The sequence below is a fragment of the Falco biarmicus genome, chromosome 5, assembly GCF_023638135.1.
Source record: "Falco biarmicus isolate bFalBia1 chromosome 5, bFalBia1.pri, whole genome shotgun sequence".
Classification (NCBI taxonomy): domain Eukaryota; kingdom Metazoa; phylum Chordata; class Aves; order Falconiformes; family Falconidae; genus Falco; species Falco biarmicus.
The window spans coordinates 41,450,398-41,467,377 of record NC_079292.1 but is presented as its reverse complement, the minus strand read 5'-3'; the positions used below and the strand labels follow the sequence as shown (position 1 = coordinate 41,467,377).

General features: G+C 36.0%; 1 protein-coding gene across 2 annotated transcripts in view; it reads left to right on the top strand.

Annotated features, from left to right (window-relative positions):
• The window catches only part of TMEM117 (transmembrane protein 117), a 235,168-nt gene that overhangs the window by 154,293 nt on the left and 63,895 nt on the right, over positions 1 to 16,980 (top strand). For both annotated transcript variants that reach the window (XM_056342162.1, XM_056342161.1), the window contains exon 5: positions 1,835 to 1,932. In XM_056342162.1, coding sequence (XP_056198137.1) covers positions 1,835 to 1,932 — 98 coding nt within the window. The remainder of the gene's footprint in view (positions 1 to 1,834; positions 1,933 to 16,980) is intronic.

Sequence of the window (16,980 nt, the reverse complement as noted above, 5' to 3'; positions counted from 1 at the left end):
CACAAGTCTCATGAGGAGCGGCTGAGGGACCTGGGGTTGTTTAGTCTGGAGAAAAGGAGGCTCAGGGGAGACCTTACAGCCCTCTACAACTACCTGAAATGAGGTTGCAGTGAGGTGAGGGTCGGTCTCTTCTCCCACGTAACAAGTGATAGTACAAGAGGCAATGGCCTCAAGTTGCACCCGGGGATGTTCAGGTTGGATGTTAGGAAAAATGTCTTCACCAAAAGGGTTGTCCAAGCATTGGCACAGGCTGCCCAGGGAAGTGGTGGAGTCACCATCCCTGGAGGTATTTAAAAGCTGGGTAGATGTGGGCTTAGCGACATGGTTTAGTGGTGGACTTGGCAGTGCTAGATGATCTTAAAGGTCTTTTACAACTTAATTCCATGATTCTGTGTAGATAATAGTTATCTTATAAAAATTATAATAGTATGCTGATCTGAGAAAAGATTTACTACATAAAACAATTAGTAAATATGGTATTTTGGGATACAAAGTGTTCTTTCTGTAGGCTAGGTTTAATGGATTCATAAAATCCTAGAATGCCTTTCTATTTATTTGTTTAACATACTCATTATACATTGGTCCCAGCCCTTTGGTGTAATATGCTAAGCACTTTTAATCCCAGTGGAATTGGAACCAAAATTTAGAAGTTGAATACAGTTTAAATGTAGTTCTCATTTAATCCTAGGCCATGTGTTCTTTTTGATAAACACTGTTAATTTCCTTGATTGAAAGTGGTAACTCACTCTCTGGATGGTAAACTGGATTTAAAAACCTCTGTATATATATATGAAAAAAAAATCAAGAAATCTTGACTTCAATTTGAAGTTATTTCCTTCTGAAATCTTATTGAGAGTTATTTTCATACTAATCAAAACAGTTAGTAATTTTCCACTGTGTACAGATACCAATGACAAATAAAAAGATTATTTTTGTTACTTACCTATTTTGAAGCAGGTGGTAACCCCATTTCCTTTATCTGTTCAATTATTTCTTAATCTTTACGTATGGGTAGGTTTTCCACTCTTACAGATCTTTTGCACGACAGAATTGCTGAGTTTACTGTAATGTAATTTTCAGTGCTTCTTATTACAGTTAACTTGAAGTAAATAGATATGAAAACACATCTTCCCAAAGGTGGAAATGCCTGAGAGGTATTCACCTCCCTCATTTAGCTAGAAGTCGTTTTTAATACTTTTGTGTACCACCCAGAAGTAGTGCATGCATATGAGTCTCTGGACAGGGAAACAGATGGTCTCTTTAGATAGGAATTATGAAAATGAGAATAAATATTTCATATTTTTTATATTGTGTGCAAGTTTTAAGGTTTTTTTGGGTCTCTAGTCCCAAGTGTGTTTTTCCTACCGATACCAGGAAGCAAGAGGAGGCTTTAAATGGCATGTAGTGCTTAATTCATGGGCATGCATTCCCTGGCTGCAGTTCTGATTTCAAGAGTGGCAATTCTGCTGATGCTGCTCTCAGGGAAGTGGGTCTGCTCTCCCAGCTTGGACCAGAAAGCTTCGTAGCCATAGGGGAATGTAGCTTGTGCACTGTAGGTTGCTGTAACTTTTAGACTAGTTCATCTTCTTATCTTTGTATCTTCACAGGTTTCCTCATTTCTCAAGGCGTTGCATGCACTTCTAGAGGCAGAATATGTACACCAATATTCTTTAACTTATTTGCAGCTAACCCTAGAGATACTATTTTTCTACTGTCTGACTTTTAAAATTATCAGAACTGAAGCTGGTGTGTAATATGTAAAATAACATGTCCTTGTTAGTACTTTCTTTTGTGACACCAGTTTACCTGTATATTATTTCTTCTTTCCCTGTAGGTCACAGATATGATGCTTCAGGACAAACCCTACCCAGACTGGGGAAAGTCTGCCAGAGCTTTCTGGAAGAAAGGAAACATTAGAATCATTTTATTCTGGTAGGAAAATAGTAAAATCAAAATATTGTAAATTAATTTTTAATAGAACATTCAAAAATACATCTCCTGGAAGGGATATAAATATATAGAATAGATGGTTTGAAAAATGAAACTTGGTCTAACAAAATATTTAACTTATAAAAGCTGTCTGTGACTGAACAATTCCTAATCAAAATAGTTGGTGTAAAAATATAATTTACAAATTGATTTATAGTTTCTTTTATTATATATTTGACACTGTGTATAACTGAGTTGCAAAATATTTGCTATATGTGATATTTGGCTGTCTCACTGTCAGTCCTTCTAATTAAGGTAAACAGATATGTGGATGTCCTATTGTGACCTTGAAATTAATTATAATAATTCTTTGAATCAACACATGAATAGAATTTCAAATGGTGAGTCAGCCACAGATTGTTAAGAAAAATATTTTAAAATCAATGCAAATAAATGGTGAGGGGTAAGCGTTTATTTGACCCTGAATGTAGCCTCTTCCAGGTAAATTCAAGCTAAGTGTAACTGTTGAAACAGAACACAAACTGTGGCAGGAAAAATGGAAGATGGAAAATATATAGTCTTAAGAGCAGTCTGAAGACCTTATAGCCAAAGATGAAAGAAATTGCAAAGATTTTTTTCAACCACATCAGAAACAGAAAAACTCACAAAAGTATCAGCAGACCTGCTGTTTTTTAAAGAGTAGATTTAGAAGGAATAGTTACAGAGAAGTTGAAAGTTTTGTTTCCATGGGTTCTGCTACAGAAAGTACAATGAGATATCTATAATTTTAAAGTATTTAAAATGAGATATTATATTAAATTAAGGTAATTAAAGGAAATAATAAGAGACATTTAAAGACTAAAAAGAAAGGAGAATGAGATGGTTGACTGACCACAGGCAAGTTTGTAAGGAACTGAAGGCGCTGAGCTGATGCAAATTTTATTAGCACTTAATTGCCTATTGAAAAACTGAATGTTAAAATTTAGTATTGTTTTGCTTTTGTTGCTTTTTTTTTCAACAAAGTAGAATTATCCTACTGACCTGAAAGTCTGAGTTCAGTATTAGCTAAATGGATCGAATACATCATCAATAGTAAAATTATGAGCAAAACTGTAGATTAAATTCTGCTAAAAGCAGCCAGGGTAGCTTTGCTGAAAGAAAACCTTCTCTGATCTGTTAAAACTCTTTGAACATGTTGTCGGAATAATGGATGAGGAAGAAATGCTTGATGTAATTTTTTGGGCTTTCAGAAGGCTTTTGACAAAGTTCTTTACTGAGGGCAATTAAGAAAACTAGTAAGCCCCATGGAGTGTGCTGGATATTTAGGGATCGTCTCAGAAATGTGCAATGAAAGGTATAAATAAAATAATAGTTCTCTGTGATGTTGATAAGACAGGGGAGTCCCATCATTTAATGTTAGAAGTAGTATTCATTCTTTGTATGCATCATATATATGTGACATGACAAAATTTAAAGATGAAGTGAATAATTTGACAAATGCTAGCATGGAAAAGGGAACTTAGAAGGCTAGGTGATAAAAATAACTTGACTGGAAAGTATGACTTATGGGGGTAGGGGGTGGGGAGGGTCAACCAGTTCCTTGTCATCATTGTGGGATGTGCAGAGGAGGATTCTGTCGCAAGTGTGCCGGGATGGCCAAAAAGGTAAAGCAGATATATATAAAAATGACCAGTTTAGTACCAAGTGGGCTGGCAATGATTACAGTGTCCTCTGGTTAAGTCAGCGAAAAGCTCAGTCTAGAACATCATTGATTTTTTTTTTTATCCTTGTCTAAGGAATAGCCTTGTCTGGAAAGGAGATTAATTAAGAGTCAATAAAAAACTTAATTACACAAAAAAACTGGAAGAATGGGAAAAAAAGGATTAAAACCAAGGTGACATGATAGGGAGTTTTCAAATTTACATGCCAGACAGGGGGAATGATAAAATAATGTTAAAAGTACTTAATTATTATTGCAGGAGATGTTTTGAACTTCTTGCAGTCTGAAGTGTTATAAATACGTATTTTCTTTCAAATAATATTCAAATTAACACATCCTACCAAAAGTTTAAAATGGAGATAAAGTAAAAAGTGATGGTTCTTTTCATGCATGATTCTCATACTAAAGAGTGTGCTTAATGGGGATTTCAAAACTTAAAGGGTGACATAAATGCTTTTATTTTTAGCTTTAAGCAGTGGAATAAAATAACCCTGGGCAACAGTCTACATTCTGTAGAGACACTATTTAGATAGTGCACATTAGACACCAATAAAAGTAGACTTTTTTTTTCCTAATATGTAGGAAAAATAGAGGGGGTGTTGAAGTATTGATAATGTTATGCATGATTATGTGGAGTATTTGTATTTCATTTATTGTTGCTTAAGCAGTGTGATGTGAGCAGCCTCATTTCTGAAATGTCCTAAATGAAGCATTCTTAAAGTATGTCCTACATAGATACTGGTATGCCAGAATCCATTTATTCGAGACATTTCCTAGTGGCACACCTGTTTAGCAGAGATAGTGTAATACAGTGCTCTGTATTTTAATTACTCGAAATATAGATATGTGATGCATATTTTAAAGTGGTTGATGAAATGAAAATTTTAGATACACACTGGACATTTTCTGTGAATGTCGTTTTTATTTTCAGGTTTACTTTGTAAAATCAGAAAATGTCTACAAACATACCAAAGACAGATTGATTGTCATGGGGATGAAGGCACCATCCACTTGTTTATAACAGTTGATCATGTGACTGCTTTGTGTTTCTCATTTGGAAATGTTTTCAGCTCTCCAATGCAACTAATTAGCAAAGGTTTTGATTTAGCTTATCAACTCCTGTTTTAAATCATTCCCTGTAAGCATTGTCAGCAACTGGTTGTTGGTTGCTCCGGAGGATTCTGGTGGCCTTTTGAATGTCTTCACAATATAATTCTTCCACAAGCAGCTCAGCTAGCTTAAAAATGTCTATTTGCTATTTGCCTCCGTTTAGTCCATCACTGAGTTCATGGAAGTGCCTTCTACCTTTTTTACAGGGAGGGGTTGTCTTTTTTTTTATATAAAAAAGGTCTCCATGTTGGTCATTTCCAGCTTTGTTCATGGCTAATTCCATCATCCAGAGGCACCTTTGTGTAACGCTGTTATGGGCTGTGTTATTAATGCAACATATTAATATTACATTAATATTGATACAATGCAAATACAGACACACTTTCTTACAGTTTGAAGGAAGTGTATTGTCAAGATGGCTTTTAGAAATCAAAGAAGTATCTGGAACCTTGGTGAAATTAATGGGATGGTGCAGATGTGTTTGTGTGTTATGAAAGAAAGTTACCCACAGGGAGTTAAATGTCCACACTACCTGGCAGTCAGGTGAAGCTGCAGTAGAGAGACAACTGTCTCCAGTGCTTGGTGGTTACCATCACTATTGCAAAGTTAAAAGCATGAATTGAAACAGGCTGATTTTTTTTTTCTTTTGATATGTTGATAACTTGGCTGTTTTAGGAGAGACAAATTATATATGACATGAGAAGACTGGCATTGTAAGAAGCCACAAGAAAAAAAGGTTGTTAAATTAAGCCAAATAAAGATCTTAGACAACACTGACGACAAACCAATAGCAGTAGATAGTGATGTTGAATAAATAGGGCAACATAGGATGGTAGTTATTTTTAATGTTGGATATTAGAGGAAGCAGAAAGAAAAGCACAATATGAGAAGACTGATTATTTTGCAAATCATTTTTTATTTCCCTGGAATATGGAATAAGTCCAACTGACATAAAAGGTCACTTTTTTTAAAGGATTTTTTTATAAGGAAACGACTTCTTAAGGCAGAGGAAAGGCAAACATATACATTAAAAATTAACTATAAATGAAAGAGAATAATGTTGATAGAGTTCATGAAAAATTACTTAACACTAATTTAGTAAATAGTTACAGGGCGTCTGTTTTGATAGTATTTATAGCATTTTTCTAAGTGAACATACCTGCGCAATATTGAGCTTTCTAGATGGTACACCAAGGTTTGCTGGGAGCATTATGCTCTTATACATCTGCACAGGAGCGAGCTCTCCCAGGCAGTATGTACAGGCAGTGGTGTTAAAGGCAGCACACACTAATGCCACACTATGTGCTCAGGTTATATAGTTGTCGCCCATGTTAACATACAGGTCTCGGCCACCAAGTCCTGTGGTTCACCTCTGCCTAGTTTGTGCCTGAAGTCACTGTCTCCTCATTACAATGTCTTCTGCAGTGGTCCACCACATCCTGTGCAGAATCAAGCATAGGCAATTAGAATAAAATCATCAGGACATCTCTGAGCTGTGTGTGCAGTTTGGTTAATAGAGGCAAGACCCAAGTACTCTCTCTTGGCAAACTGTTCCAATATTATTTGTCCCCAAAACTTTCCTGACAGAGGTATGGGTGATTATAATGAGGAAGGCATAAAGAATTCTGCATGTGACCTTTTAGCTTTAGGGAAAACCGGAACACCAACAAAAAGAAATGAGTTTACTGTAAGAGAGGAAGAGAGCTGCTGACATCTCTGTAACTGGGGAAGAGAAAATTGATATACAGAGGTAGATTATCAAAATGGGGGAGTGTAGAGATAACAGTGGATTGTGGGACTGAATATTGATTGCAGGCAGGGTGACAGAATAATATATACAAGCTGAATGTTTGAATATTCAAGTAGCAGACTGGAATCCATTTCCATGGCGTCCCTGGCTAGACATTCATTGTACGTGTACACAATGATCAGTCTTCATTGGTGTAATAATGTGTCTTTGACATAGGACTCTTGCCTGAAATAATACAAAGCACATACCAACATGGAGAAGAAATAAAGTAATGCTGAATTGTAAATTTGTGATTCTCTAGGCGTGCTATGTTTGACTTTGAAAACTAAATAATCTTATTTTAGTATGTGTTCCCATAAGCTCTCTCTAGCTTTCTTTAATAAAAAATGAAACTACACATGCTCAGAAATGTATGTTAGTAATCACAGTATTTTGTTTCAGCAAATTAGTAATAGAGATTCAAAAGCTTTTATTCAAGTTAATTCTTCAGAATTGCTACAGAGTACTAAGTCATGTACATACATTATGTTTATAGAGGATTGTGTTAAACATGGATTTGTGTAGGATTCTTAACTGGACAGTATTTTGTACCCTTAAAGTAGAGGAAGCTTCCTTATGAGATAGATAGCCACATTTCCCACACAGAAATAAAACATAGTTTCTTTAAAAGATTTTCTATTATGCACCTATTGGAGTGTTTGGTTTGCTAAGTTATATTTCCATATTCTATGCTATCATAGTCAAGATGATAAATACATACTGGACAATTATGTTCTTTTCATATATGCAAATAGTAGTTCATACATTTGATTCAAAAGACAGATTCTTAAAACATCCATTCTTTTCCTTATAGGCTGCGCTGAGAAAAACTAATTAGACATTATAGCTTTGTCAACCTAAATTGTATACTAAACCAAACCAAACCAACCTTTCATTAAATTTGAGTAAAGGTTTTTGTGATGCAGTCCCACAAATACAACTACATGAAACAACAAAATAATTATATCTATAATATATGTGCATATAGACAAACATACATTATTCTCTCCCTATTTTGGAGGTCTTTTAAGTCCCTTTGTTTGGTCTTATATTTAAGTAATTCATCTTGTGATAAGATACTGACTACTGAATGGAAACCTGGAATCATCTAGAAGGTGAGGCAGATTTCCTGATAAAGAGTATAAATAGTATAAAATAACATTAAAATATTTGACAGTATTATTGCTCTCAGTAAATCTTTTATTCTTATCCTATAACCAAAGTAAATAACTTTAATTTGGATAAGCAAGACAATAAATAAGTTCCTTACTATTTCCTTTTTGTCTCAATACAAATTATGCACTAAGGTCCTCCATAGAGGTTTTATATTGAATAATCTGACTACTAAACTCGGCAGACATTGTTAAATATGTTCTGAGAGGCTAAAACTGTCCATGAACAGTAATTGCTACATTTAGTTTGGCAGTCAAGATGTATGATGACCATTTGTCAACAGATGACCAAAATGTTTTGATAGCATTTATTTAATTTCTGTGGTGGGTATTATTGGTAAACTATGCTGTAAGATTAACATTGGTTAACATGAAAGAATGTTGAAAATAAATAATCATAATTCAGTCAACTGGACTTTCTTTTATACAATGGTAATTGTTTAAGGTTCCACGTATTTTTAGTTTTCATTTAACCATTGTATACTATATTTGAAAATATTGTATATATTTGAAAATAATGTATTATCTGAAATATTCACACAAAAGTAGGTTGTTTTTTTTTTCAATCCTGTACAAATCCTGTACCAACTCTCTGTTTCATGTCCCAAGGAATACTTTCCCATTTTGACAGCAAAGTGCTTTTCCAGCATCTGGTATGGAAAAGTAACAGCGATCAAGACTCACCAGAATGGTTGGAGCTTGACAACCACATGAGTCAGACACATTTTTGGGACCTCATTCTCTGATGCCTTCCCCCGACTCCTCGGTGCATGAAGACCGCAATGTCAGTAATTCAGAGCTCTCTCATCCATCTACTCTCCCCAGCGAGCACTGTTTTGAGCTGGAAGCATTACTCAGTCCCCCTCTAAGAAACTCCTGCCTCCTCACTGATTTCGGGTACAAGCAATCACTCCAGTCCCTGGCAGAACACATCTGACTTTTTCCTTCTTCCCTTCTTCCCACATTCCAACACAGCAGTAGCCAAAAACATTGCCAATGTGTGCAGAAGCAAGAGGGAAAGGGCTAGGCAGACCTGGGGCTCTAAGCCTGCTGTGGGGTGATTAGCTTCCAAGGCAGCATTCGCTGCTCCAGTGTTATGGCCTGTCTCAGTCTTTACTGGGCTTTTCTAGGAAAAGCCAAGGAGATAGGAGCATCTTAGGAAATGCAGTCAGTCCACAGGTCACCCATGTGGCCACGTGGAGCATGTTATTCATGGACTAGTAATGCACTGCATGAGAGGTAGATGCTTTCATGACATCAGTTATATATGAGCAGGGGGAATGTATCCATATGTGAGGGAGTCCATGTGACAGTCTCCCATCTGTCTCAGCTATCAAGGAACAAATTCATATCTTGCCTATGACAGTCTGTATTTGGAAAGGCTGTATCATACATTTCCCGCCCCCCCCCCCCCCCCATTTGTGATAGGAAGAATAGTGAGACAAATCATTGCTCATCTCACTTTTCTTCTCAGAAGGAAAAATGGTCAAAGGAGACAAAATCAAGATTATGGAGCTCTGAGATCTCACATTTGAAATATTACTATAATTGTGATTCACTTCAGCATGAAGATTAGGTTTGTTATTTGTCTTGTTCAAGTCACATAGAGTGGTCTCATCCTATTAATTTTTTTCTGATGGAAACTCCTACGGATCAAACAAAAACCATGTGTTGTTTCTTACTTGTATTTGCATGAGTAAGAGAAGGGTTGGCAGAGAGGGATCGTGAGTGTAGCGTGGCAGCTTTCCTCTCCTATGAAGTAGGACACATATGTGCACATCCACATTCACATGTGCGACACCATGCTTGAGACAGCAATAGAGGGGAGGGAGGGAGGGAGCTCCTATCACCCCTGCCCAAACACCATTCCCCTGGTAAGTTCTAGTGTGGAAGCATTTCATGTCCTGGGGTGTAAAAAATGATTCCTAGAGCAATCTGGCTGAAACACAGTTATATTGAAGAGAGGAAAGGTTCATCCATGAGCTACAGTGGAGTTTGGATTGGGCTCACAGACTTGCATTTCACCTTTGATTTGGCTTTACATTGTTTGAACTGCTGTAGTACTTATGTGTTTTATAGCATATCTTTTCAGTTCCTCAGCCTGTTTAAGCTTTTTGAGTTATATTTGGTATCTACTTGCAATTCAATAGCTGATAGCCTGTTAGAAAAAAAAGGTTGTTTTTATTCCTACATAATTGCTAGATCCCTAAATATAACCCTCATAATTGGATGGATATGGCAACCCATCTTCACCTCTTTTAGAAAGGGCATTTTATTCTATCCCTGTTAGTGAGCAAGAGGTATATCACGAACAATTACTAAAAATATTTTAACCAGTGTGTGCTTTAATAAAACTTCTTAAAGTGCAGTGTCTGCAATGTTTCAGTAATAACAGTACTTCCATATGAAAATACTTTAAGAAAATCACATTCTATGCCAAAAACTAAAAAGCTTTTATTCTTAGATAAAAATTTTCCTTAGCAGGTTTCAAAAGTCCTTTTCTTTGAAACAGACAGGTGCAATCTCAGTTAAGGCACAGGGCCAGTGTAGAAGATGTTGCAGCAAGTCCTCTTTTAGCACTTCCTCTCTGTTTTTCAGAATTTTTGCTGAGCAGGAGACACCTCTGCCTCCACTCAGGCCCCCATGGAAGATTTTTCAACAGAGCAGAATCACTGGTGTGGTTGCTTGTTCTGTCATTGCCCTCTTTCTGCTTAAGTGCTTTCCCTTCCTTCCTCTTCCACAGTATAAATACATTTGTTATAAGCAAACCCATCTTTTTCTATCTTTATCACTTGCAACTAGCCTAGTCCTCACTCTAGGTCCACTCTAAAAGTAGGATGATTGTAGCTGTCAGATAATACGCATTATGTGATCATGTAAGCAGTAAAAAATACTGAAAGTTAAATTGTGGCACATAATCAGATAATTGTGACAGCCACCCCAAGACTTAAGTTCCAAGTATTGCAATTAGATCAACATGCACTCTGCGGACTATCATTCATACAGCAGAGGGATACATTTCAGATTATCAAGGTAGAAATTCACTGTCTTGCATCCTTGCTTCAGGGTGCAGAGGCCTGGCAAAATCATAGCCCAAACTGTGGTCAGTTTGACTCACACTCAGGTCTTTTTGGGGAAGCTTTAAAGAATCCATCCGATAAAGACATGCCACATGGAGAAGATGCAGCCCCAGCCAGTGGTTTTGTGCAAGATGTGCATTCTGAAAGCTCACATAGTTCCATGGAGGTCAGAAAATGACTGCTTCAGCTCCTTGTGCTCACAGCAAAGTTCATAGGCTTTGTCATGGCCGGATTCCAAAAATCAATTCAGTTTTGTAAATTAAATGTGATGATTAAAGCAATTAAATTATTTCCCTTCCTGGAATGCTGGAGTACTTTTTAAAAATTGTATTTCTCTATAATGGCATATTTAAATTTGTGACTTACAATTTCCTGATGTACTTAGCTGAGCTCCTGACTCATCATATTTCTCATATTCCCATATTTCCTGTAAATATTGAGTATTTACACATTCTGGACTCAAAAGCCCATAGGAATACACAAAACTACGAACTCAGTTTTATCATGGCAAAGACTGCAAGTAATTCTGATCATGCCAAGCGTTCTTTGGCTTTTAGATCCGTGTGAAGAAGCCATTCTGAAACTGATTTGTGCCAAGTGAAAATCAGTTTGGAAACTATCTGTATTTAGGGCCTGTGGATTTCACATCTAACTGTTAGCATTAACACAGTGAAACTGTTCCACTGGTGTTAATGGGATTGTTTAACAATGGGAATTGAGAATACTTTCCCTGGGGGCACTTTGGATAAGATTATTATTCTTGTTTTCAGGAGGATGTAGCAGTTGTCATCCACTGAGCATCTGATTAAAAAACATTGGTTCCTTTTGATTTCATGATAGTGCATGATGACATGACTTTGCTGTGTCTTGGGCATCAGCAGAATTCTGCAAATAGAACTTAGCAAAACTCTCCACCCTGTCAACCAGTTCTGCTGGTACAAACAGGCAAACAAACAGCAACAGAGTAAGGATTGTTCCAGTGAAACAGTGAAACAGTTTGAGATTCAAAGTGCTGCATGGGACTAGAATGTGGCTGTACTGATGCTGAGTCACTTTCTAATGGGTGATGCTTTAAAAGAAGGAAAAAAATTAGCTCATTACATCCAAATTCAGTTATTTAGAGCTAACAGAAAAAACGATAAGACCCTGTCTTTTGCAAACACTGGATGTAAAGGTGGAGCAGGAATTATTTAAATGCTGCTAGATTTTGTCCCCTATCCTATTCTGTCCCCTTCAGATTCTTATACCCCATGGCCACTATCAGAACAGAGCCGTTTTACAAAAAAATCAAATCTTATTTAAAACTAATTTTTCAGGATGTGCTTAGCACAGCTGTAAGTATGAATGTACATATGATTAATTAGTCCTTGTATAAAACTTCCATTTAGATGTAAGGAACATTTCTTTTGTTTCTCATGTGCTTTTCTACTTTAAAAAAATCATTAGTGTTGTAAACTTAGAATTTGCTGACAGCTGTCTTAATCAAGACATTCAACTTCAAAATATCTTTTTAGGCTAGATAACATGAGAATATTGTGGGTATATTTTTATTTCAAATAATTGCATGTTGTTTGTCTGTAATTGCTGACAGACAGCAACACCTAAAACAAAGGGTAGATTAAATTGTCAATATAATAACAATAAAAGGTTGTTAACAAAAGGTGCCCTGCAGGGCTCTTTGTTTCGTACTGTATGTTTTGCATACCGTAGCATCTTTTCTGGGTGTTTTTTTTTTAACAACACAAAAATATAATTTTAGTAGTTAATCGTTTACAATAACAGATCTCGGTTAAATTTCAGACCACGCATACTTTGTCTAGCAGGAAGTTATCCTGAAGAGCATAATTAATTTGTCATACTAACTAATCAAAGTCAAAAGCTTCAGTAAACAGTGTGTAAACAAAGATACTGTTAGTAAAGTACTAAAAATTTTCCATCTTTCCAGATTCTTTACCTACTGAAATTAATTATCTTTTCCTTGAATAAAACCCACCTTGACTGCAGTTTACGGTTTGCTTTGTGTTACTGATTGTGTTGGTACATTGGTGAACGTGGTGCTGCTCCTTCTGCAGAGGGAGTAAATCTTTCTGGATTTCAATGGGAAGGCATCAGCCCTTTGTGTCTGTGATGGCTGAAGGAGTAAGGAAAAGCCGGTGACGACAGCTGGAAAAACATCTCGTCAACCTTGAGAAAGGCCCATATTTTTGGAAGCTTTTTTTCCTCATATTCTGCTTTGCGTCTTCCCCATTTCTTTTTTTTACATACCCTACCAGAATCCACTAGTTTTGCCATAGAGTAATTTGAATTTAATTTCATTAAATAAAGAGCATCTTATAATTGGGAAGGTAGAGGACAAAGGCCAAGAAATCGTCAAAATATTTCATTAAAATGGAGGAGGTTTGCATTTCAGTTTCATGACTTGCTACAGGAGTTTTAGTTTATTCAAAAATAAGCTGAAAATAAAAAGGAGATATTTCTTATTTTAAAGATATTTTAAAGCTATAGCTTTCTCCCAGTGCTGAACAAATGTTGTCTTTGAGATTGTGCAACTGCATTAGATCCTGTGCAAGATCCTGGACCTTTCTGCTTTTTTGTACCTTGGGGAACTGCAAAATGTGTAAAATGTGTGGGATATTTTTTTCTTTTTCTCTTCTTTCTTGTTCTGGTTGGTTAGTTACTTTTAATTTAGATGGGCTGGTTTAATTTTTATATGAATTTACACATAATTGTTGGAACTTTAAATAATGAAGTGCCCTAAGTTATCTCTACTATAAACTGAAGCATTAATAAATTTATAACTTTTAGTGAATTAATTTCCTATAAACAACCACCCTTAGCCATTGTTTCAAAACAAACAGCTATTAAAAATGCTCTCGCTTGGGCTCCCCATTGTGCCAGCACTGCACAGCCCAAGAGCAAGTGAACTCTTTCTCCCAGGGAGGTTACTGTGTGGAATTGTAATTTTAAAAAGAAACATGGCGCAGAGCTGTGCTACATCCCTCATCTACAAATGCTTTTTTGCCACTCACAAAACTAGCGCGTCAGTAAAAAAATGGCCCTTGACACATGCTCAGCTTCAAGTCATCTGCGTGCTTGGACCTGACCTCATTTACTCAAATATTCAAGGCCAACTGGCACAGCGCAGGAAGCATAGGTCTTGGGCAAGGAAATAGAGTGAGGCATATTTTCAATGACAGTAAACAAGCTGGAAATACCTTATTTGACTTTTAAATTATATGTTGAGTTGAAAGAGCTGGAATTTAGCTAGGAAACTATTATCTTTAAATTGAATAAATTTCAAATGGAGAATATGGAGGAAGACAGCACATGCAGTGGCAATGTCATTTTTAGTGCATTAGTTCTCAGGATGAAGCTCTCAAAGGCAGGCCCAGATTTCTTGTCTTAGCTTCTCTGCAATATTCTGTCACATGAAGTCTAACATACTCATGCTTATAAACTTTATTCATAAAGTATAATATTCATGCAGCATGAACATACCTTTGTTATGAAGTATCGTATTATTAATGTTTTAATTCATAATTCATTAATTTCATTTTTCATTCAAACTGTGATATAACTGGTTTTAGTTTTAATGTCTTAAGTGCTAAGGGCTTAAGACTGTCCATTGTTTTCAGGTTAACCCAGAAGCAAGGCAGTGCTTATGGAGGTCCTTGGAATTATTTCCTCAGGGTGGCTGACTCAAGATTTGAGCTGCCACAATTTAATCATACTTACCTTTAATAACTTGAACAGGAAATAATTTGGTTCATAGTAAAATAATTTACACTTTACAGCATTATCTTTTTTGGAATAAGACCTTAAAAGTATTCAGCTTTTCCACATGTGTGCAGCTGAATTGATAAAATTATCTGAACTTCTTTAGTTTTATTTTTATGGAATGTAAAAAAGTTTTGATTTCTCACAAAGCAAATTAATTTACAAAATGCAAGCACAGACAAGGGCGTCTGGTATATCATAATAATATTTCAAAGTTTGTGTTATGTTTCAGAAAGGTGAAGCTTTGTACTTTGAATTAAACTTCTGTTTAAAGTGTTGTTTAGCAGAGTTTGTCAACCCATTGTATAATTTCCAACTCTTCCTGCTTGAGATGTTTCTAAGAAGCAGCATTTTGGTGTCTTCAGTTAGAAGTACCACTTTCTTCTTGTGCCACAAGATATTTCAGTGACTACAATATATTTTGGCTGGTTTCAAGAAGCATACACTCTCTTTTAATCTGTACACAACCTCAATTAGTGTTCAGGTCAGTAAGTGGGAAGACATTTATGGAATCAATCATTTTGGGTTAAGGAGTACACATACTGCAAGCGTACTAATGGAATGGAAATAATGCCTGGAACATCTCCAGAACAGTCACAGTCTCAATGGAGCAATTAAATATGTATGAAGAATGTTTGCAGTGAAGTTCAAACACATCAGCCTGAGGCTTATATTTTTGGTTTAATTTATTCACAGCCTTTCTGTGTACTGCTGCTTGATGGTCCAAAAACACTTCTGCACAGTGCCTCCTGCATCATCTATGTATCCACTGACTGACAGATACTGTGACACTTGCTATTTTTAATCACTATCTCAGGAGCAAGGAGTAGACTCTGTAGTAGAAAAGTGCAGTGTTAGTATTCAGGTTAACAGTTTTCATGCATTAATAGTTTTGACATCATTCACAGTATGGGAAGTAGTTTTCAGAATTAATTCAGACAGTGTTTGAGTATTTAGCAAAACTTCTTAGCCTGAATGTGCTGGCATTGTTAGGTCTTCAAATTAGAGTATTGCATGGTATGGCCTGTATTCCATATCTTCATCTCACTGCTTTTATCCTTCATGAAAGAGATGCTTGTACTATAGATAGAGGCTGCTTTTTTATATCATCATGAATGATGGAGCTCTTTAAAAAGTTAGTGGTTACATTTCCTGATCATTATCATTCTTTGCAAAATGTGTAAAAGAAAACATGCTGTTTTCAGGGTCAGTAATTCTTTGCTATCTCTACTCTTTTCAGTAATAAATAAAACCAAACTATTTTGGGCTTTGTAAGAGAGTTTGTTTCTTTTGATGGGTCTCAGTTCTACAATTTGTCATGGATCAGAGAGCACCAGCATATTAGTTGGTTCATCTGTTATCAATTCATCCACTGTGAGTAAGTAGGATTGTCATATAAGCAAGCTTAGAGCTATTGGCAAAGCAACTGAGCAAAGACAGCCTTTTGAAAGGATTACTGGTAATGTAATTACTTGTGGAAGATGTATGGATATCTCCCATATGAAAAAACTAGCATCTTAATATGTTCTTTAAGCAATAACATTAGTGGAACGAGAGCTTATGTTCCAGTAATGGCATACACTACTGTTGGATAATGGCACAGTGAAGCAAAGGCATTTGTATAAACACTGAACTAAAGACAGAAACATGCTTGTGTTTCTTTAACTAGTTTTGAGACTGTTATTGTAGCAAAACTTACTTTCTAGTGACACTGTAATTATTTTATTAAATGCAATGGAGTTGTGAGCCCTCAAAGCTCCCAGTAGATTTTCTTCTGGCCTGGAGAAAAATGTCTGTTTATACCCATAGTTAAATCTAGAACTGCTAATCACATCAATAATGCTTAAGAAAAAAAATAAAGTGGTGCTAATATGACTCTTATTACTGGAGATGCCAGTGATATGTCATGGAAGCGCCCCCAAATCTCATAATTTTCTAAAGAAGCAGAATTAGTTTAGGACCTTCATTTCAGGCATAGGTTAAACAATCTGGGTGATGTTGCAAAATGAAGGAAATCTCTGTGCTTGTGAACAGTTGCGGTCAATGGCTTTTGATATCCACTTTAACCATCAAGATGATTGACTTTTCCGAGTGAAAAAGAGTATCCGCATAAGTATATTGAAATAAGCACCTGACCTTCATCTTGTTGAAATCAATGGTAAAAGCCCAGTAGTCTTCCATGAAACTTTAATACTCTTTAAGGTATTGACAGGATTTTTTTCCGTTAGTTGTAGGGGACAATTTTCCCTGCATATTTCATAAACTCCATGGCATTCATACAAATAGATTTCTGAAGCATACAATGACAAATATGCTATTTGATTAGTCTTAAACACTTTCTTTCCTCACCTTTGATAAAATTTCCCTCTTGCAATTTTTATTTGTCTTTCTTCACAGTGTTGG